The sequence below is a fragment of the Eucalyptus grandis genome, chromosome 1 (assembly GCF_016545825.1).
Source record: "Eucalyptus grandis isolate ANBG69807.140 chromosome 1, ASM1654582v1, whole genome shotgun sequence".
NCBI lineage: Eukaryota > Viridiplantae > Streptophyta > Magnoliopsida > Myrtales > Myrtaceae > Eucalyptus > Eucalyptus grandis.
Window position 1 is genome coordinate 46,087,093 of NC_052612.1, and position 20,890 is coordinate 46,107,982.

The window sequence follows — 20,890 nt, forward strand, 5'->3', positions numbered from 1 at the left end:
ATATTGCCTTTTTTTTTCCAAATCAAAACAAAAAGCATGAAGCTTCAAGCTCAATCCTACTATTTTTTTTTTTAAAATGTAACTCACTAGGTTGTAATAAAGTTTGTGGTGATATTTCGATCTCTTTCATGTGCCGTGAATTTGAATCCTTTCTCTCACGTTATTTTTCAGTCTCACATGAAAACGGGGAAGGGGCTCCATTTATGTGCCCATGGGATTTACTTGCCACAATTGGCACAAATAAGGAGGTCAAGTCATTAAAAAAGGAGAATAATGAATTTTTAGAAGTAAAATGTTGCCTTTTTTTTTTTTTTTTTTTCAAATCAAAATAAAAGGCATGAGGCTTCAAGCTCAATCCCATATATATTTTAAATGTAACCTAGTGGGTTGCAATAAAGTTTGTGGTAATGTTTTGATATCATTCATGCAACATGAATTTGAATTCTTTTACTCTCGTTATTCTTCATCTCACATGGAAATGAGAAATAGGCTCCTTTATGTGCCTGTGGAATTTACTTGTCACAATCGGCATTAGTAAGGATAGTACAAACTTATCATGGTGAGGTTGTTAAAAAGGAGAATAATAAAATCTTAGAAATAGAATATTGCATTTTTTTCCCCAAATCAAGGCAAAAAGCGTGATGCTTTAAGCTCAATCCCATTAACCACTGGAGTTTACGGTGGCTACCATTTCAACATGGAATGAGAGGTGAGAGGTTCGAATTTCCACATTCTCAGGGGTTTGGGGTGGGGACGAATTTATTTTAGGAGTGGGTTTCAATTCCCACGCCCGCACTGCCCCGTACGACAAAAGTCTGAGTGAAAGTTTGCAGAGTAAGTGTAGACCGACAAAAAAAAAAAAAATAGAGCTCAATTCTATTAAATATATATATAAAATTAAAACCCATTGGATTGGGTTGCAATAAATTTGTGATGATATTTTGATCTCATTAATGTGACGTGAATTTAAATCATTTCGCTCATGTTATTCTTCAGTCTCATATGGAAACGGGGAAGATGCTCCCTTTATGTGGCCGTAGAATTTACTCATCATAATTGGCACAAATAAAAATAATGCAAACTTTTTGCGGTGAGATCATAAAAAAAAAGAAAAATCTCATTCATATGTATTTATGTCTATATCTATATCAATACGTTTAAATCAGATGTAAATTTATGTCGTTCGAATTGTAAAGCAAAAAGGGGGAAAATGAAACTGACTAAAGAAAATAGACAAAAAAGTGAAACAAAGAAAGGAGTTAACCACCCGCTTTCCATTAATGTCTCATTACATAACCGTATTTTGCAAAAGACACACACTCGCTCGATAATAAATCGAACACATCACGTCAAATCACCCATGAAGATAAAATCAAACACATCGCATCAAATCGTGTACGTGATTTTCCTACTCATACTTTTCACGTATGAATCCGTCGGGGCCAAACGCCGCGGTCGCGAAATGCAGCAATCACTCGATTCCAATTCTAGAAAGCAAACGTCAACGATCCGCAGGGGAGGAGTTCGGATTTTTCAAACGTAGCGTGCGGGGTAGAGAGACACAGACACCGTCGGCTTACCGCGGCAGGACAGGACGTTACTGTGCTGCTCGCGCACCCCGAGAAAAGTCAAATTAATCTCACGAATCGAAAATGAATAAATCTTCCCGAGAAGCACACACAGAAATCAAAGCAAAGAGAAAAAGGGGAAGAGAGAGAAGAGGAGGAGGGAGGAAGGAAGGGAAGGAAAGAGACAAACGACATGGGAAACGAGGAAACAGAAACCCGACCTTTTTAGACCGTCGCCCGTTCGCTCGCTCGCCAGACCGCGTTCCGCAACGGCGATCCGTTCATGGGCTCTTCTCGATTCCCGTTCCGGGTAATGCGGGAAAACGCCGGGGGGCTACCGGCGTTTTCCCAATTTTTCTTTTTCTTTTTTCTTTTCGGTTTTTGCCCCTCCCGAGATGGTTCTTGTTCTGTAGTGATTTTTTACAGTGATTTCTTGTCGTGCTTCCGATCTTTTGTCTGGGTTTTTCCTTGCGCGGTCGTGGATTGCTGTCGACCCAGTTTGGTCTTTTCGAGTTTGATCGCGCGTGGGCTTCGAATTCTCGACTGGGTAGATGCGCTTATGTGAAGTCTTGATTTGATTCCGGCGCTTTCTCTGTTTGTGTTTGCGTTTCTGTCTGCTTGTTCCTGTGGCGATGACTCTGCTGAAGGAATTAACCCCACGTAAGCTCTCGGCATATCCGGTCCGACTGTTGTTTTGCTGAAAATGGGCAACTTGGGCTGGAATTTCGATTTGATTTGGTTCAGTTTCATTCGAGCGAATTGCAGCGCCACCCATGGTGAAAAATTAGATTTTTTTTCTTTTAAATATTGCATTTTTTTTTTGCTTTCTCAGTGGTTCTCCGAAAATAGAAATCGCCCTTTGCGGATGATTTTGCAGTACAAGGCATGTTTTATCTTGGTATAAAGTGTGAAAGTGTCATTTTCAGTTGGAATCTGTTGTTGCTGGGTAATTTAAGTGGAATACTTTCTGCTTTAGTGTCCGATTCCTGCTGGTTTGCTCGGATCACAGCGAAAGAACGCTATGTCGACCTGTTCATCATCCTAGTTTTGCTCCATTTGCTGACAACTGCTAATTTATATGAATTAGGATCCCTCCTCCTCTGATGGTGCTTCTTGGTTTAAGTTAGGTCTGTTGATTTTGCCATTTTGAACTGTTATATAAAGTCTTCACAGGGGTTATGTCTCGTCTGTTGACTTGCTTCTTCACTAAAATTGTTGATTCATGACGGCGTTCAGTGGAAAACGTTAGTGAAGTTGTAATACATCCTTCTCGGAGAGTGAAATATCAACATGGTCTAGTTTGATTTCTGATAAATAGGTTTCTTGGTGAATGGATCGAATTGCAAAAATGTAACAAAACCTTTTTCTTAGGATGGAGATTAATTCTGAAAGGTTGTTGAGAAAATAGCTTTCCCCATCTTTAGGACTGATGGGCTTACGTGCTGTTGATTTTATTGCAGAAGAAGGTAATGAAAACTCAGCAATAGCCTCAGCGAAATAGAACATCGTGAAATTCAATTGTTAGAGCAAGATCATTCTATTTCAATCGGACAATGGCTCCTGCTGGAGGCACTTGCAAAGAAGTTCATGAACCTTACCCTGCCGCCGCTGATTACAGTGTAGTAATCAGCAAACAGGAGACCACTTCTACACCAGCAAAATCTTCCATTTTCTCACCTGGACAACGTGGAATTTGTTCGAGTGCTGGCGTAGATGCTCTGCTCGAGTGCCCTGTCTGCACAAACTTTATGTATTCTCCAATTTACCAGGTATCTTTGCCGTTGGTGTTTCCAGCGTTTTTCTTATGATTGTTATATAGGGATTCAAACATTAGACAGCCTTAACTTATCAGGAGATGTGAAGATGTCCTTCTCTCCTCCCAATCCCATTATTGGATAAGCTGTTAGTGTTTTGTTGAGAGGAAACTTGATTGGTGTCCTTGGATTGAGATGCATGCGTAATTTATATTTCACTCACTTGAAAACTCGCATAGCATTTTTCACATGTTATATTTTCTTCAGCTAGTAATTTTGACTTTTGAATATGAAAGCATGCCACTTCCATTGTTTGTTGACTCTCCTTTCTTGCTGCTCCAACTTCAGTGCCTAAACGGCCACACTTTATGCTCAACCTGCAAGATTAGAGTCCACAACGTTTGCCCGATTTGTCGGAGTGAACTTGGAGATATAAGGTGTCTGGCGTTGGAGAAAGTCGCCGAGTCTCTGGAACTCCCTTGCAGATACAAGAATTTAGGTTGTCGTGAAATCTTCCAATACTTCAGCAAGCCTAGCCACGAGCAGCAGTGTCAGTTCCGTCCATATAATTGCCCTTATGCTGGATCTGAGTGCTCCATCACGGGCGACATTCCAATGCTTGTTGCTCATCTTAGAGAAGACCATAAAGTCGACATGCATAATGGCTGCACTTTCAACCATCGATATGTCAAGTCCAACCCACAGGAAGTTGAGAATGCCACGTGGATGTTAACAGTAAGTTCTTTTATGCATTAGCCCATGATTTTTTTGGCCAAGAAACTTGATGCTCGGGGAGTCCAACAACTGATAATGTTCTTTTTGAAACTTGTCACTGCCTTTGATGTGCCTAGTCTTTACGTGCATGTTCTTTTATCGTAGCTGATTTCCACCTTGCGGTAGTTCCAAGTTATTGCTTTGAGTTCCTTGATGACCTCTCTGCAGATGGTACATCCCCAAATATTTATTTCTGTTTGCTGAAATAGAATATCGTTGCAAAATATCAGTGAGTACCCTACGGACTATTGTGATTAGTAAGTTACATTAATATATCAACCAAGTGCTTATGCTGTTGAGTAAGCTTCTCTGATGAAGGCAGTTTTCTTCTATATTATTATAGTGCGTATTCATCCAATGTCCAAGGTGCACTCCTCGTCTTGCAAAAATTTTAGTTTTTATAATATCTTAATCGGTGACTTGAGGGCACTTGTGAACAGAACCCCTTGTCCAAGGTGCACTCTGCGTCTTGCAAACCTTTTAGTTTCTATAATATCTCAATCAGTGACCTGAGGGCACTTGTCAACAGAACCCCTTCTATTGTTTAGCAGACTCGATAATACAGCTAGCGATCAAGAGGACACGATATGATGCTTTCATTAGCCTCGGTGCTTGTTTAGACTTTTCTTGCACGCATTTTACCTGGAATTACACTCTTTTTGTTTCCATGCAGGTGTTTAATTGTTTTGGGAGGCAGTTCTGTTTACACTTTGAGGCATTCCAATTAGGCATGGCTCCTGTTTACATGGCCTTTCTACGTTTCATGGGTGAAGAATATGAGGCGAGGAAATTTAGCTACAGTTTAGAAGTCGGCGGGAATGGCCGTAAGCTGACATGGGTAGGGAAACCAAGAAGCATCCGAGATGGGCACCGGAAGGTTCGTGACAGTCAGGATGGTCTCATCATTCAAAGAAGTCTGGCTCTTTATTTCTCCGGCGGTGACCGGCAAGAGCTCAAGTTGAGGGTCGCTGGCAACATATGGAAGGAAGAATGAGCAATCGTAAGAATATTACTGTTGAGGTCTGAATTTTTACTCATGGTGGTACGAGCAGCGGGTGAGGTACTGCTTTTTCGGGGCTGTGAAGGGGCCTCTTCTGACTAATATTGGCTCATAGCTCGGCTCGCTCGCGTGTCTACGAAAAAGTTATATATTCACTTGAGTGATAATTCTTGTAAATAGATTGGTACTTGCCATTGCAGCAAATCTAATACCATAACAGGCGAAAATTATGGTGGAAGAAATTGTTCGGTCAAATTCTGGCGAGGTAAAGAACCAGCATTCAGTTTATCGTTGAATATCGCAGGTGTTTCTTATGACTCCAAAGTTATAGGAGGCAATACTGGCCATTGCTGCTATACGTGCTGGCAATATCGCACCGGGTAATGTTCGTAAACGATGTTCTTTTCCACAAGTATGGTCGGATCAGGCTTTTGTGTCAAAATCCCACCTTAAATTATGAAGAAAAAAAGTAGATTTTCTGCTAATTGAGAATCGCCCGCGGTAATAATTTGTACGCCGTGGTTGTGTCTCAGCTCAGGAGCATTTCTATTCACAGATGCGTACCCGTGCAATTTCGAAACTCAAGACGTGAAATCAAGCGAAAGTAGTTCCCTGCCTGTCGAGTGGGAAAGTAATTCTCGGTATCCACGAATTAATTAGGATTGAGGTGGTCCATAAACAATCGTAGTTGATGCAGTGATTGAGTCCCACTGTGTAGGTGAAACATTATCCTATAAACTCGTTCGATTATTGCGAACATGTCAACTACAAAGGATTTCGGGATATTTTTTTCTCTTGACGAGCAGCATCACGGAAGGTTGATGCAGGTGATATGCATCGGGTGACGGGGGTTTCTATGGTCGACCCGAAAAACTGTGTTCTAGATATTGATACATGTAACATTACAAATAAATGGACTTTCGTCGTTTGTTGAAAACTAAGGAAGTATTTTATATGTCATATGTGATTAAGACTTTGGCAAATCATTTGCGAAATCTAGACCGTCCATCTGCGCAAGGTCCACGAGATCATGAAGTCGTGAATCAAACGTGGGACGTGGGACGTGGGAGGCACGTAGACGTAGGTGAGGAAACGAGCAATGCAAGACGGTTCTTCAGTTATAGCGGTTGGACCCGACACGGCGAATCTCCCGCGAAATAAAACAGAAGAAAGCTTCCTTGTTCTTGTTCTCTGTTCATCTAGATCATAACCCAGTTTCTCTTCTGCCTCCAAGAACTCTCTCTCTCTCTCCCTCTCTCATGCATGGTCGTTTTCGAACGGAATCTGCACATCAAGTCTTTTGACAGGTAAAGCTATGTTTGCATTGTTGTTCTTGTCTTTCATCCAGGCTTGAAAGCGTGATGTGTTATTTTTTTGATACGTTTAACCAATGCAATTGATCACTAGTTTCAAATTGAATCGTGTGCTCCTCTGTATTTGTTCTGATCTGTTTTTTGCTTGTTTTTCCTCCTTTTTGGCTTTTGCAGGACTTTTCCTTGACATTGAGTAAGTCAAATTTTCAGATTGATGCGAGTACCGCTGTAAAATCGTTGAGTTAGAGCAATTTGTTTGAGATGGGCTGTTGAGAATATTGTCAAGGCTTGAATCATGTGGTGCTGCCGAGGCGTGGAAGAGGAAAGCTATCGGCCTCCTGCTCAACAGTATACTGCCCCGCCTAGAGGAGGCAATCCCTATGGTAACCACACTATTCGATCTTGTTTCTTCGTGAAAATTTCAGCGTGCAACTTTAAAAATGAAAAAGAAAGAATAGCTGCTTAAAAGGCCATCGACCCCAATCTCAAGTGAATAGTGTACTTGTTGCTCTCATTTGCATGTCTCTTCCATTTTTTTCTAATGGTTTGCATCAGAATTGCCACTGAGTTATGTTTCTCGAGGGTAATTTTACGTCTTGATGCTCTCATTCTTCTGTCTTTAGCTTTGACTTTTTTTGTCCCCTACAGCATTTAAGGATGTCACGTCACAGCCTCTAGTACACCAAGTTTCGATGTCTATATACTGTTATATCCTGTTATGAAGAAATGAATATGTAGAAAATGCAGAAATGTCAACTTCAGTTTTTCACTTGTGACTTGGATGATTATCAAATATCCGTGTTGTGCATCATTTCCTTTTTTTCTTTGGCATACATTTGGTTGGTTTTCTGGAGGAGGGGATCAGTTTTGAGTGTTATTTGAATTCGGTTCTGACTCAATGGTATCTACTCTCATTTCCTTGTTCAGTAGGTGGCGAGAGAGGGGAGACAAGGAGCTCCAATGTCGTCAGAAGTGGAGCTACGCAAAAGGTTTTGCCCATTGAAATACCGGCTTTGCCATTAAACGAACTGAATAGGTTGACAGGGAACTTCGGTTCAAAAGCGTTGATTGGGGAAGGTTCTTATGGCCGCGTGTTCTACGCGAGGTTAAGTACTGGCCAGGAAGCAGCAGTAAAGAAATTAGATACCAGTGCTTCACAAGAACCCGACTCGGATTTTGCAGCGCAGGTAAGTCTCCCATGTCCCAAGTTATATTTAATCGAAGGTGATCCCTGCAATATTGTGACCCAACAAGTTGATTGTGTCACGTATCTTTTCTCACAGCTGTCGACTGTTTCGAGGCTCAAGAATGAACATTTCGTGGAGCTGATTGGATACTGCTTGGAGGCTAATAACAGAATCTTGGTGCATGAGTTTGCTACCATGGGTTCTCTACATGATGTCTTACATGGTATGACCGATAAAACTTGGGGATTTTCCAGACTACTTGTGAGAAAAATGTGAGTGTAATGTATCTCTGTCGTTGCAGGAAGGAAGGGTGTGCAGGGTGCTGAGCCCGGTCCTGTTCTTACTTGGAATCAGAGAGTCAAAATTGCTTATGGTGCAGCAAAAGGCCTTGAGTATTTGCATGAAAAGGTTCAACCTTCTATTGTTCATAGGGATGTCAGATCCAGCAACGTCCTGCTATTCGACAATTTTGTCACCAAGATTGCCGACTTTAACTTGTCAAATCAGTCTTCAGACACGGCTGCTCGACTGCATTCGACTAGAGTCTTGGGAACCTTTGGATACCATGCTCCAGAGTAAGCTTAGTTTGTCCAAATGACCAGCATGTCTTTGTTTTATCTTTTGGATGGAGTCAAGATGGTTGCATGCTTAGAGGAAGTAGGAAAATATTAGTAATTTTACGTGCATATAAAAGGTATTGAAGAAGTCTATGGATATCAGAGTCGTATTGTAAGATTTAGCAATTACAGCACAACATTAAAACGGCAAATGATCTATTAGTTGGGATATCTATGAATATCAGAATCAAATAGTAAGATTTAGCAATTACGGCACAACATTAAAGCAGCAAATGATCATATTTCTACCCTTGAATGCATTCCATAGAGTAAGTGTTTGTAGAAATGCGGCCATTAACAGTACAGTAGGGTTAAAAAACTCCTTAAGTTCTGTAAATTTAAGAATAGGGCTATCAAATGGTCGACTGCGAAATCCCGTGAATGGTTAAGGTCAGTGGTCTCTACTTGGAGTAGTCGCTGGGAGAAAGAAATAGCTATCTTTATTGCATTTGAAAGTAGCAGTTGTCCTATAATTAGGAATTTTGGGGGAAGCGATTGTCTAGTTTTTCATCAAGACATTATCAAATAGCTTCCTGACGTAGCTCATCTCTCTTTGTGACAAGAGGTCAGTCATTTGGTTTGGTGTCTGTCTACTGTAAAATCTTCCCTAAGTAGTGACTACCTACTGCCCAGCCTAAGAGTCAGATTGTTATTCTCGGTTACAGTTGTAAGGAACTCTTGCTCTCTTTTGCAGATATGCAATGACGGGGCAGATAACTCAGAAAAGTGATGTTTACAGTTTTGGGGTTGTTCTACTAGAGCTTTTGACAGGAAGAAAGCCTGTAGACCATACAATGCCCAAAGGACAGCAGAGTCTTGTAACTTGGGTCTGTTTTTACCCTCCACAACAATAGTTTTAGACGTTCAGTACTTTCTCTTGTCACCCGTTTAACTGCAGTTTATTGTCTTTGGAAATACTGCAGGCTACGCCAAGACTGAGTGAAGACAAAGTGAAACAATGCGTTGACCCAAAGCTTAATGATGACTACCCACCTAAGGCAATCGCAAAGGTGATGACAACATTTCCGTCTTTGCAATAACAGCCATCAAGTTCTAAGTTCATTAGGAAAATTTTACTCGAGCAGGAATGATACTTCAAAGATAGTCCCACTGATGAAATGTTTTTGGTTAGAGGGCAGCAAGGAAAATGAAAATAAGAATTGGCTACATTTGTGAACTTGTCCGTCTTTTGTTTGATTAATATGCCGAAGATAACATGAAACATATGCAAACATAGTGCCTGAAATCATATTCTTGAGAAGATCAGCATAGGAAAATAATGTGGCTTTGGGTTGTAGATGGCCTGATATGATTACCATTCAATTAACTCATTGATTTGCTTTAATGTTTCAGCTAGCTGCAGTTGCAGCACTGTGTGTGCAGTATGAGGCAGATTTCCGGCCGAACATGACAATCGTTGTCAAGGCACTGCAGCCGCTGCTTCATTCTAAACCAGCAGGCCCGGACTCTCATTTGTAGAATTTTAAGTCGAAAATTGCGATTTGGAATCTCTCTCTCTCAGTTTTTTTTTTCAACTGTCCTTAGTTCCTTTTGATAGACTCATCTTCCACATTTGAAGTTACTGAGTATCTAAGATAAGTAATTCACATTCCTGAGTACTACTCTAGGAGTTCATGGTGGTAGAAGTAATGAGATTTGTCTTGTAAAGTTACTTCACCTCACTGTTTTTCCTGGAAAGCTGCTATGTAGAAGCTAATCATTCATCATCTAAAGTTATGTTTGAGGAGAAACCCTGAGGAATTATTTTCTGACTTAATTTCTGTCTCCGAAAATGACTTTGATCTAAACATTGATACAGTGGATAATAATGGAGAATGAGGTTTCCTCCATGGATCCTCCTGCTAGTTAAGCTCCAGAAAATTTGCTCCAAATGATTGAGAAAACTAAAAGGTTAAATAAAAACTTAAATTCTGGGCTCATGAAGCTGAATTTACTTTACTCGATCAAACTCAGTTGTTGTGTAAATATGAGTGGTCCCTCTAACATGACAGAAGACGTATTCACGCCCCATTGAACTTCAAAACAGTAAGATAAAATCCAGGCTCATCTACGAATTCCGCCATTTCAAAGGAATGGGCAACTGCAACCTTCTCTAAGGTCGTCTTATCAGGCAAATCAGAGACTATGCAGTCAGGGAATTCTTGCCGCTGCTGCTCCAGGACTTGCCTCCCTAGAGGATGACCAATAACAACTCTGGCACCTGAGACAAATGCAGATTCTGAGAAGGTCAACCTAAGAAACATGGAGGATAGCTCCATCTAAACAACCATAACGTATTTATGGAGCCCATCAATACTAGAAAATACTGCAATCAAACACAAAAATGTGATGGCAACATAGTGTTTAGGTAACAAGCACTCAGCAGTACTTTTCACAGATAGTAATAATTCTACTAGGGATGGAAACAACATTATGCTTATTCTGTAATAAATGGTAGAAGGATTTGCAGAGATGAGGATAGCAAAAGATGAACAGAGATGAGCTCAAAACAGCGAATGAGAACAACAAGAACAAGGCAAAGTACCTGGAAGGCATCGCTTCGCTAGTACTTCAAAAACCTGGTCAAGGGCAAACGGTAAAGCAGGCAGATAATAAATGTACACCACATCAAAAGGCGCCCACTTTTCTGGAACATATATTAGTTCACCTTGCCAGCACTTAACCTTGTCATATTTTTCCTTAATACAGGCCAACACGAGAAGTGAATCATGGACAACAAGCAGAAGCTGGCTGTTTGATATATCAGCCAACCTATCTACAAAACCTTCAGAACCAAAAGAAACCAAAACTTTGGAGGTGCTCTCTAATTCTCCTGCAGATATTATGCGTCCAATATTGTGCCCCACTTGAGGATTGTCATCCATCTCAAGAAAGGACCAATCTTTCTCTACAAGTTCCTCGAAATTCATAACAGGTATTGTCTCCTCATTTGACAGAGCATTTGCACCCATATACGACAAACGGAAATTCGATAAGTTAGATGAAGTGTAGGTATAGGATAGAGAAGAATGAGAAAAATAGTGTTTGCGCCGACGGTGGTCACTAGAACCAAAATAACAACACTGCGGCGTAGTATGAGGTAGGGGATGGTGGGAATGTGATGGGAACAGAGGTAGGGAAGAAGAGAAATGTAGGGAATTCATCAAGACCTTTAAGTCAAGTGCGAACTCAATTCTAGTAAATGTGACAGAACCCAACAGAGTATTCAGCGTGATGTGAAAAACCGACTTGGAGCTTCTTCTTCCCCTTCTGAAGATAAATCCGTCAAGCCATTATACTTTCTCTATTTCCTTCTCATTCGTGCACTGCAACAAAGAGACAACCATGTTACTTCCACTCAGTAACCAAAAAAGTAAAATGAGATGCTAAATGCTTTGTCTATTTGACAAAAGCTACTCCAAAAAATTCCCTCAACTAAACAATATGATAACTAGGGTTCACTCTTGCAATATAAATAGAGAACATCCACCAAGCAACTGCTAAGCAGAGTATCTAATGCACATTGAAGTAAATGGTTTCATCTCTACCTGTAATCAATGTCAAATTGTTGGTGCAAGCATGATGTTCAAAACAGTAAACACAGACCACGTCACTGCATTTGAGGTACCTGTTATTCTCTCCTCCTCCTCTTCTCCTAATGAATTGATTTTAGTCTTATAGCAGTGCCAAACAAAAAATACAAGGATCATACTTTTAAGACTATACGTATATTTATGACCATTCCCTTCTACTCAAAAGATTTAATATTCTTCCTTTCAATCTACAGTTCACCTGCATCACTAATTTGAGGACCCTATCCTCCTCCAGCATGAGTCTGATCATAGCAAGTACTTCCAAAGCTATATCACACGGCATGATACGAGTTTAACTAATCTAGCAAATCTAACAATGGCCAAGAGAGTACGATTGTGTAATCGGCCAGGGGTACGCCGCTCCAAACCCACTAGTCAGCCACCCCAACCCGCACCACACGTGTATAGCCCCAATTCCTGACCTGACAATGGCCATCAATCCCCGCACCTCAGCCCCGTTTACCCCATTTATCAGCATACAACAACAGTGCTTCAGCCCAAGCTCAGTCCAATGAAATCGTCTGTTGCAAAAACATGAGACCCAGCATTCCTTTGCACACCAGAACATAGTTTGCAGTAACTGCAGTCGGCTAATTATGCTTTGGCATCAACAGAAAAAAATCCGTCAACCCCCCACCCCCCAAATGATTTCCAACGCACAGCGACGACCATATACCATCTCTACAAGCAATAGCAAAATCCCCAACACTTTCACTAGGTGCCAGCAGCATAATTAGGCCAATCAACCCAACAAAAGATCGAATCTTTGCGGAGCACTCGTTCGCCTTGCATCGAAATGCAGCAACACTTACGAGCAGAGAGAGAGAGAGAGAGAGATAGAGAGTGATTCGAAGCGGCAACCTGCGGGCACAGAGCGAGCCTCCCGTTCGCTTGAAGCTGCAATCGGCGGCGGCGGCGGCGGCGAAGACAACGGCAATCTACCGCCGGAGTTTCAGTCGATGGAGATATGGCTGGGCTATCCGACTGCAAATTGGCAAAGGCACGCCCGTTAAACTTCGAGTCTAGAAAGATAAATCAAACCTTTTTTTCCTTCTTTTGCCCTTGGAATAATTTACATAAACACAATTAAGGCTATGTTCATTTCGCGAAAAATAATTTCCGCAAAAATATTTTTGAATTTTTCGGCGTTTGTTTACTGGAAAATGAATTCCCAGGAAAATATTAAAATCTTCTAATTTAAGGAAAATGTTTTCTACTTTTAAAAGTGAAAACATTTTTCTCATTTGATCTCTCTTATTTTACACTTTTACAAATTCTCACTTTCTCCTCCCATTTCTTCTTCTTCTTTTCTTTCTTTATTCGAATTATCTTTTAATTATCTTTTTTCTTTTTAATTCAAATTATTTTTAATTTCCTTTTTTCTTTTCTTTATTTCCTATCTTCTTTTTCTTGGCTAGTCGTCGGCCGTTCTTTGGCGAATATCGAGCTCGTCGATCTCAAACTCACGCTCCGCACTCTTGCTTATCATTTTCTTTATTTACTCTACCCCTGCGGTTGTATATTGTTTAAGCAAATAGCTCTACATGTTTTGCTTCTTTTTTCTTTTGTTTATTAGAACACAAAAAATACAGGGGAGACCACCCGCCTGGGTGGCGCTGCTAGTGGCGAGCTTCTCCCCCTAACGCAAGGGGAGGAGTTTGATTCCCGAGCGTCGCAAGGGTGACTTACCTAGGGCATGAGGGGTGGTGGTGACTCACGTGCCTCCCTAGGGTTTACTTTGCCGCGCTGTTGACGTATGGGGCTTCCCTGGGTCATCAAAAAAAAAAAAAAAGGCATAGGGAGAGAACGGGCCACTCAATTGGAGGTGGTGGTGACTCATGTGCCTCCTCAGGGTTTACTCCGCCGTGCTATCAGCGTATGGAGCTTCCCTAGGTCATCAAAAAAAAAAAAAAAAAAAGACAGGGGGAGAATGGGCCACTCAATTGGAAGATCCTCATTAAGGTTGTACATGCTTTGCTTCTTTTTAAAATCCATACGAATGTTTTTTAAAGTAGATGAGTGTTTGTTGACAATGAAGGAATAAAGATATGAAGCAAGTTTGCCTAGCTTTAAAAGCAAATTCATATTTGATAGATTTATAAGTCGGTAAGTGATGCATGCTTAAGTGGTAAAGTCTTAGAAAATATTTTCCTTACCAAACACTGAAATATATTTTCCAAAACATTTTCAAGTTTTAGCCTAACACTAGAAAATATTATCATTTTATTGGAAAATGGCTTCCGGGAAAATATTTTCTGAAAATAGCCTATTTTATGCGAAACGAATGGATCCTATATCACAAAATCAAGAACATAATTAAAACTCGCTATGCTTTTACAACACTTTATCTTAGCATAGATCTATTTACTCTTTCCAATCTAGATAAACCTGCAAAGACTTTAAAGAGCAATCTATAAAATAGAATGATAATTAAGAATTGCATGACGCAAATATTAATTAAATACTTGATTATTCATGACCAACTTCTCAACATCACAAATGTGCACGACACAATTCTAGTGCACACCTTGATCTCAACAGTATAACGATTGTGCTCTCGGCATTATCATATGCATCAATGGTGCCCTTGGTGCCAACATTTACACCCACCCAATTTCCCAAAGATAGTCCCTCCGACGTTATATGTACTTTGGTTTATTTTTGTTTTTATTCCTATTCTAAGTATGCTAAGAGCTGCGACTTGTTTGAGCTCTTTTTGACATAGGCGAAATTGGACCGGGTCGATATGAGCCTATCGGCCTTCAATTGGTTGGTTCCCAGATCAATTAACTCACCAAAAAGAAGCTTGTTCTCACTTGTCAGCTCTTATCAATACTACAAATCTTATACAACTAGATATGCTACTGGCAATTGCTATTTATGGGGAAAGAAAGAAGAGGGGTAAAATTCGTGGTGTGAGCAATGGAGAGTGGTCTATAAATTTGTGATGGAGAAGTGGTGAGAACATTGATCAAGCGGTTAACTTTACATCCATCATAGGTTAGGCATACTCCGTGGCGTGTATGCTAGAGTTACATGGAGGAATTAACTTCACTTATCAGTAGGTTTAACAAATAAAAGGAGCTTTGCATAGGATATCGAAATAATAAAAGTATGTATGAATATAAAAGTTCGAGATATCATATATTGACAAGTTTAAATTGATGATTAAATATTGAATCGGTTGGAAGCAATGTGATACCATAATCGAATTCGGAAAATAGCTTGAAACAGAAAGAAACAATAAGCACTTTGGATCATAATCGTGGGTCTCGTAAGTTCTATATGGGTACAAAGTTATGTCCTCATGTTTTTGAAGAGGCTTCAGGGTTATTTCTATAATCTATGCATGTTAGAGCTTCGAAATTCGACAATTGGCAATTGAGAAGAATCCATCTTTTATTGGGTCTCAACTTGGGTCGATTCGAGGCCCCCAGAGCCCTTTTCCAGCACGTGGGTTTATTGCATGACGACGTCAATGTCCGAACGAAACCAAAACGACTGTTTTAGCCATCGCAGCACAAGCCCCATAACGAGGATCAACGCAACAAACACTTGTCCAGTCATCTCTCTCTCTCTCTCTCTCTCTCTGTGCATGCATGCTTTCGAAGGTAAAGCAGAACGGCATTCAAAGTCGGCAGGGATGCGGTTTCGATGTGGCTCGTAACGGTCCGATTGCATTTATAGCAGATCTTGCTTTTCAAGGCTCCTGAAGGAGGTCATGTAATCTGTCTCCATTATGCAGATCGCTTATGGAAGTACAGTTCTCGAATCCACCGTACACTTGGGTCGGGTGGTGTGAGTACGTGGCCACAACAATCTTGCATGAAGAGAATGCCTTTCGTGGACGGCACCTTTAGGTAAACAATGTCGTCTACCCTTCGTTCTAACAAATTAAAACCGACCATTGGAAAAAGATATAAGACTGCGGTTTACTCTGCTTGAAAAGATTTCACGATCATCATGCATTAGATTGGCTCGGTCCCGTTATTATCACATACGGAGTGAGTTTGTAGAGTACTTTTTAGCTCCGCCTAACGTGCAATACAAGTCCTCTCTCTCGTGTGATGCTGCCAGGGCTTGAATGTGTTCATTAAGGCTAGTACATGTGTAAGATGACAACTTTCTCCTCCTCATGTAATGTGGAATGCTTAGGTAGACGAAATTAGGGTTTTTGGTACATTTATGGTGAGGTTCTTTTCTATGTACCGTCTCTCTCTCCTAGTTTCTTGACCCACAGCTCATTTGTTAATTTTTTAACATTTGTCGGTTGGGACCTCCACTTAGTTTCACCCAAACTTCATATTGGTCATGGATAGACCACCCAAGTTTGGGTTCATAAGCAATGACAACTACCCTATGAAGGCTCGCTTTTGCTGTGGTTCCAACATGACTCTATGGACATCTTTTTGATATTCCTCACCAGTAGCTTTACCCTGGTTTGGATTATGTAGGTTTTGTAATTATTGAGACTACTAATGTTACTAAGATACTAAATTTTTGAAGAGAGATAACAACATCAATACATATATGTTATACTAAATTGGTATTTCCATGTGTTGTGCATTTTATGCAGACATATGTTTCCCAATGAAAGAGTATTTTTCTTGATAAAGAAAACCTACGAGAACTTTTAGAAACTAAATCCTAATAAAATTTGTGTAAATCTATCATATTAAGTTATAGAATAGATTGTTATTCTCATTGTAAATTAAAGATCATCACTCGATTGTTTCTCTAAGTTATATTGACTCTATTACGATCTATATATTACGTAGTGTAGGCATGTTCTCGAGTATCTAAAAACCACATTATATTAAATATGGAAAAATTATCCAATCAGCTATAAATTTATTGTATGAATATCATTCAATTCTATACTTTTTAATTATGCAATCATAAACATTTTCATGAATATTTAATGTAATTCTTCCAGTCAATTTTCACCAAAATCGCCAATGTGGTGGTTTGCCACGTAGGACGGCAATGATTGGAGCCTCATGTTAGTGATTTTCAGCGAAAATTAATTGAAGGATTACATTGGAATTTCGGCAAAAATTTAGGATTAAATTGGTAAAATTAAAAAAAATTATGATTGGATTGGCATCTGTATAATGTGTTTAGAACCGATTAGGTAATTTTTCCTATTAAATATGCATAGTATATATAGTAAAGTGACTCTATTATGCACAAAGGTACCATAAGGTTTTTATCCAAGTTAAACTACGTAAGAATATGGAAGAAAATTTTAGCCCATAAACAGAGCCGTAACTATTTTTTAAGGGAAGAAGAGAACAAGTTGACAACATAAAATGCATACTTTGAAGGTGAACTGTATTTATGACCGTTGACCTTAACTTTAATGACCACAATCTCCATTTAATATCAAGAGAGGGACTTTAAAGTGAGGGACTAATATGGTGATCAAATAATTTTTTTTTCCACTAAGAATAGCATGTTTGAACCAAGTAGATTAGAAATGATTTAATAAGACTCCATGTTGAATAAAAACTCGCTATGCAAATGGAGTCCTAGATATACGTATAGAGAGATCTCTCAAAGCAAATATCGTTGCAACAATATACATTTAAAAGTTTCAAGTATTAGCTTATGTCATTATGACCGAATATACTGAAAGAACTCAATAGTAGCTACAGTAACGAAAAATAGCCACCTATTAAACTTTTGTTTTTATAGGGAAGCGAAGACGTGGGAATAGATATTTAATGAATAAGGCGACTCTTTTTATCACGTGTTTATTCTCATTTACATCGGAAAATCCCGAACACAATGTGCATGTTTTCTTTGCATGTGTGTATGTTTATTGTAGGAAAGTACTAAGGTTAAGGTCCGTGCTTATATATGAGGATGGTCAATATGCAACAACAATGTGAAAGGTTTTTTTTTCTTCATGCGTCTGTTATTCTATTTACATAATTAATTCGATGACAATCTGCTTTCTCCATGAATAAATGAATATTTAAAGCTAGGATATATGGTTGATAATGTTTGGCCATCAGCTGCTATACGAGGTAAACGGCATGCATGGCCGTTCTTATGCAAGCGATGTTTGCATAATCATGCAACTCATTTGTTTTATCAAGACTAAACCAGATTATTCTAACGTCAGCATATGCAGAAATATCAGGGTTTATACAAACATCACTCATAACGCTCGGATGAAGACGAGATTAACCCGAATTCTAGCCCTTTTCCCTTTAACACCAGGTGTCTAGTCCTCTGCTTCACTGCTGCATCATGCTTTTCACCAGGATTTAATGAGAACCCTAAACTTAACCCCGCCTTTTGATGCTAGCTTTCTTTGCTGCAACTCCATCGCTTCTCGTTTTGATCGACTGTTCTCTAACGCGTTTAAAATTGAGTGAAACGCTTTATCGGGTGAGGAAGGTGCATGATCAACAGCACGTATGCATATAATCGCATATTTTCCTGAAATGTCGTGCTTATTATACAAGCATACAGACAAGCCTTACAAACAGGTTCAGAAGAAAGTTTTGCTTACGCACAGTCGTCACAAAACTTCTGGTTTCGTTCCTCAAACTTAACCCCCTTTTTCCTCCTATAAAAAGGCTTAACAACCTTCACGCAATAACACCATCTCTCTCTCTCTCTCTCTCTCTCTCTCTCTCTCTCTATGGCAAAAGCAAACTCTTCAGAGAGCTCAACAGCTAATTCAAACCCACCAGCAGCAAATTTGAGCCTGGAGCCACCCAGACCCTACACTTGCAGACTTTGTTTCAGATCTTTCGTTTCTTCACAAGCCCTAGGCGGTCACCAGAATGCGCACCGCAAAGAGAGGAGAGAGGCCAAGAGACTCTTCATCGAAAAGCGCCTCTCTTTCATGAAAAACTCTGCTGCCTCAAGCCAACCGCCGCCTCTCGGGGTTGATCGTTTTGCAGCTGCCCCAGTGTTCAACACTGCGGCAGCCCACGGGGGTGGCTCTGGCATGGGCGTGCCATTCAAGCCAGAGCAAGGTCACAGGCCTCAATGTGCCCAAGGGTTACCTTCAACGATGCCTGAGATTAGACGCCAGAATGTTGCATACTCAGCCACAAATCAAGAGACCAGCCCTGGGTATGACTTCTTGGGGCTGTCAAAGAGGGGGAGTGGCTCAGATGCTAATAGGAGTAAGGACTCAAAAGAAGAGGGAGCTCTGGACTTAACTTTGAAGCTGTGATGCAGTGAACCTTTTTCTGTGCCCTTTACACCGTATTTTATATGACGAGATGTACATGTAACTGAAATAGAGAAGAAGAAATGTATGAACTCTACTAGATTGAAGAAAATATAATGCAAAATATGTGTTTATGTGTGTCTACAAAATTACTAATTTGCTTAAGCAAAGAAAAGGCCGGAATCTAAATGTTCTTGCCGTTAGTAGTAACCCTAGGAATGAAACGATGAAGAAGCTCGTGGACTGAAAGGAAAGTAGAAAAAGCACAGTACGAATTCGAGAAGATGAAGAGAGAAAGCTGAATTAATGGTTCTTTGGTTTCTTTTGTTAACCTGGCTCAATTAGTTGGCTGATAATGTGCAAGACGTCTCAGCTCTGTCGGTGCATTCTATTATCATCCAGCTGGGTTTACCTTTCTGATTTCCTACTAAGTTCTAACAAGTGCATGTTTTATGAGATACTCATAGTCATATCTGAGCCTTAACAACAACAAAGTAGTCTTGGCTTCTTTGAATTATCAGAATTATTATCGTTCTTCCCTTAATTCGATCAATTGCTCTCTGTGGTTAAGCATTAAGGCCATGTTTGTTTAAATTTGTTTCTGTTCTCGGAACACAAATTTTTGTTCTTTTGTTTTGGGGAATAAAAAAAGAACATAAACGCGTTTGTTTACACTTTTGTTCCTAGAAATAGAAACAAAAAATAGAAAAAACTTGTTTCTTGTTCTTGGGAACAATTTAAGAAATATTTTTTTTTTTCTCATTTTTCTTCTTTTTTCTTTGGCCGGTCGTTGAAGCATTGCTGGCCCCCGACGAGGCCGAGTCTTGCCGATGGCTGGGCGAGCTTGGCCTCGTCGAATTTGGCAAGCTTAAGCTCGCCCAGCCAAGGCGAGGCTAACCTCGTGCCGGCTAGCGAGCCTCGCCGTGGCTGGGTGAGGCCGCCAACCCTTGTCGGCCGGTTGTTGACCATGGCCGAGGTTGACGACTGGCCAAAATGAAGAAAAAGAAAAAAAGAAAAAAAAAAAGAGTAAAAATATTTAAAAATTAAAAGAAACAAAAAAATTATACAAGTTTACCAAATGTGTTTCTGTTTTTTCTATTTTAGGAACATAAATTTTGTGTAGTTACCAAGCGCGTTCTTCTGTTCAAAAATTGTTCCCAATTTCTGTTCCGATGAACAACTTTTGAATAGAAACGTTACCAAACGCACTCTAATTTGCTCAAAATACAATTTAGAGAAAGTGATGCTTTAACTTGGTTTGACACGACACTAATAGCTTGAATAGAGAAAATTTCATCATGATGTCAATCGATCGTTATCTTTTTTGTTTTCTGTTAGTTTGGTGGTCATGTGGTGTCCAGACTAACTTTCACGCACTTTAACTTGTAAACCGCCTTGAATGATCTTAAGGGATCACATCACCATTTTTCAAAACTCAAACCTACTATCATGTGAGAGTTCATCAACAGAAAACGTATGAACTTATTTGGAGAAATCATCAAAGCTATGTATTTACTAAGATGCGTCAGGCATTATACCAAGAAAGTTGCAGCATTGTATAAGTAGAAACTTTGATAAACGACTAAGGATGTGAGAAAGTCGTCGCTAGGATTAACTACAAACTTTTAGCCTCGAGCTTGTACTAAGCTTTATGCGCTTCACCACCAATGAACTTCACCGTATCTTTGGTTAAAAGTGCAAACTAGCTCTCCCGAAGGTGCGATCAAGGTTGAAATGGTTCAAAGCTGTCCTAGCAACTCGATTACGTAATGTTGCGTAGACTCACAATTGGGGGTGTAAACAGAAAAGAAATTAAATGGATGGAGAGACAAAAACAAAGCAAGTACGAAAATAAAAAGGATTTGAGGAGTGTCTAAGAACACTTTCTC

At 39.9% G+C, this 20,890-nt stretch overlaps 4 protein-coding genes across 6 annotated transcripts; 3 read left to right on the forward strand and 1 right to left on the reverse strand.

Moving 5' to 3' along the window:
* The first annotated feature begins 1,681 nt into the window (after positions 1-1,681).
* Positions 1,682-5,351, forward strand: LOC104446060 (E3 ubiquitin-protein ligase SINAT2). 2 transcript variants are annotated; one of them, XM_010059969.2, is made up of 4 exons: positions 1,682-1,878; positions 3,029-3,337; positions 3,671-4,057; positions 4,770-5,351. In XM_010059969.2, exons 2-4 carry the CDS (start codon positions 3,122-3,124, stop codon positions 5,088-5,090), a joined length of 924 nt encoding a protein of 307 aa, XP_010058271.1. In that variant the 5' UTR covers positions 1,682-1,878; positions 3,029-3,121; the 3' UTR covers positions 5,091-5,351. The 2 variants fall into 2 exon arrangements, with proteins under 2 accessions (XP_010058271.1, XP_010058279.1); XM_010059977.3 differs by lacking the exon at positions 1,682-1,878 and adding an exon at positions 1,889-2,228.
* A 162-nt stretch (positions 5,352-5,513) lies between these two features.
* Positions 5,514-10,090, forward strand: LOC104446077 (probable protein kinase At2g41970). 2 transcript variants are annotated; one of them, XM_010059995.3, is made up of 8 exons: positions 5,514-6,403; positions 6,584-6,792; positions 7,340-7,596; positions 7,693-7,819; positions 7,898-8,171; positions 8,908-9,040; positions 9,137-9,223; positions 9,567-10,090. In XM_010059995.3, the coding sequence occupies exons 2-8, from the start codon at positions 6,705-6,707 to the stop codon at positions 9,690-9,692; spliced, it is 1,092 nt and encodes a 363-aa protein (XP_010058297.2). In that variant the 5' UTR covers positions 5,514-6,403; positions 6,584-6,704; the 3' UTR covers positions 9,693-10,090. The 2 variants fall into 2 exon arrangements, with proteins under 2 accessions (XP_010058297.2, XP_010058289.2); XM_010059987.3 differs by having other exon boundaries at positions 7,337-7,596; positions 9,567-10,087.
* A 52-nt stretch (positions 10,091-10,142) lies between these two features.
* Positions 10,143-12,830, reverse strand: LOC104446095. Its single transcript, XM_010060007.3, has 3 exons — positions 12,668-12,830; positions 10,759-11,539; positions 10,143-10,434 (listed from the first exon to the last, which is right to left on the reverse strand). The coding sequence occupies exons 2-3, from the start codon at positions 11,375-11,377 to the stop codon at positions 10,235-10,237; spliced, it is 819 nt and encodes a 272-aa protein (XP_010058309.2). The 5' UTR covers positions 11,378-11,539; positions 12,668-12,830; the 3' UTR covers positions 10,143-10,234.
* Positions 12,831-18,461: 5,631 nt separating this feature from the next.
* LOC104414761 (zinc finger protein 1-like) lies at positions 18,462-19,004 on the forward strand. Its single transcript, XM_010025929.2, has one exon. It carries the CDS (start codon positions 18,462-18,464, stop codon positions 19,002-19,004), a length of 543 nt encoding a protein of 180 aa, XP_010024231.2.
* The last annotated feature ends 1,886 nt before the right edge of the window (positions 19,005-20,890 follow it).

Coding starts and splice junctions, on each gene's coding strand:
- LOC104414761 (XM_010025929.2), top strand. CDS start 18,462: ATGGCAAAAGCAAACTCTTCAGAGAGCTCAACAGCTAATTCAAACCCA.
- LOC104446095 (XM_010060007.3), bottom strand. CDS start 11,377: ATGAATTCCCTACATTTCTCTTCTTCCCTACCTCTGTTCCCATCACAT. Junction 10,435..10,758: donor AGCGAAGCGATGCCTTCCAG/GTACTTTGCCTT, acceptor CATTTGTCTCAG/GTGCCAGAGTTGTTATTGGT.
- LOC104446060 (XM_010059969.2), top strand. CDS start 3,122: ATGGCTCCTGCTGGAGGCACTTGCAAAGAAGTTCATGAACCTTACCCT. Junction 3,338..3,670: donor TGTATTCTCCAATTTACCAG/GTATCTTTGCCG, acceptor CTCCAACTTCAG/TGCCTAAACGGCCACACTTT. Junction 4,058..4,769: donor ATGCCACGTGGATGTTAACA/GTAAGTTCTTTT, acceptor GTTTCCATGCAG/GTGTTTAATTGTTTTGGGAG.
- LOC104446077 (XM_010059987.3), top strand. CDS start 6,705: ATGTGGTGCTGCCGAGGCGTGGAAGAGGAAAGCTATCGGCCTCCTGCT. Junction 6,793..7,336: donor TAGAGGAGGCAATCCCTATG/GTAACCACACTA, acceptor TTCCTTGTTCAG/TAGGTGGCGAGAGAGGGGAG. Junction 9,041..9,136: donor AGCAGAGTCTTGTAACTTGG/GTCTGTTTTTAC, acceptor GAAATACTGCAG/GCTACGCCAAGACTGAGTGA.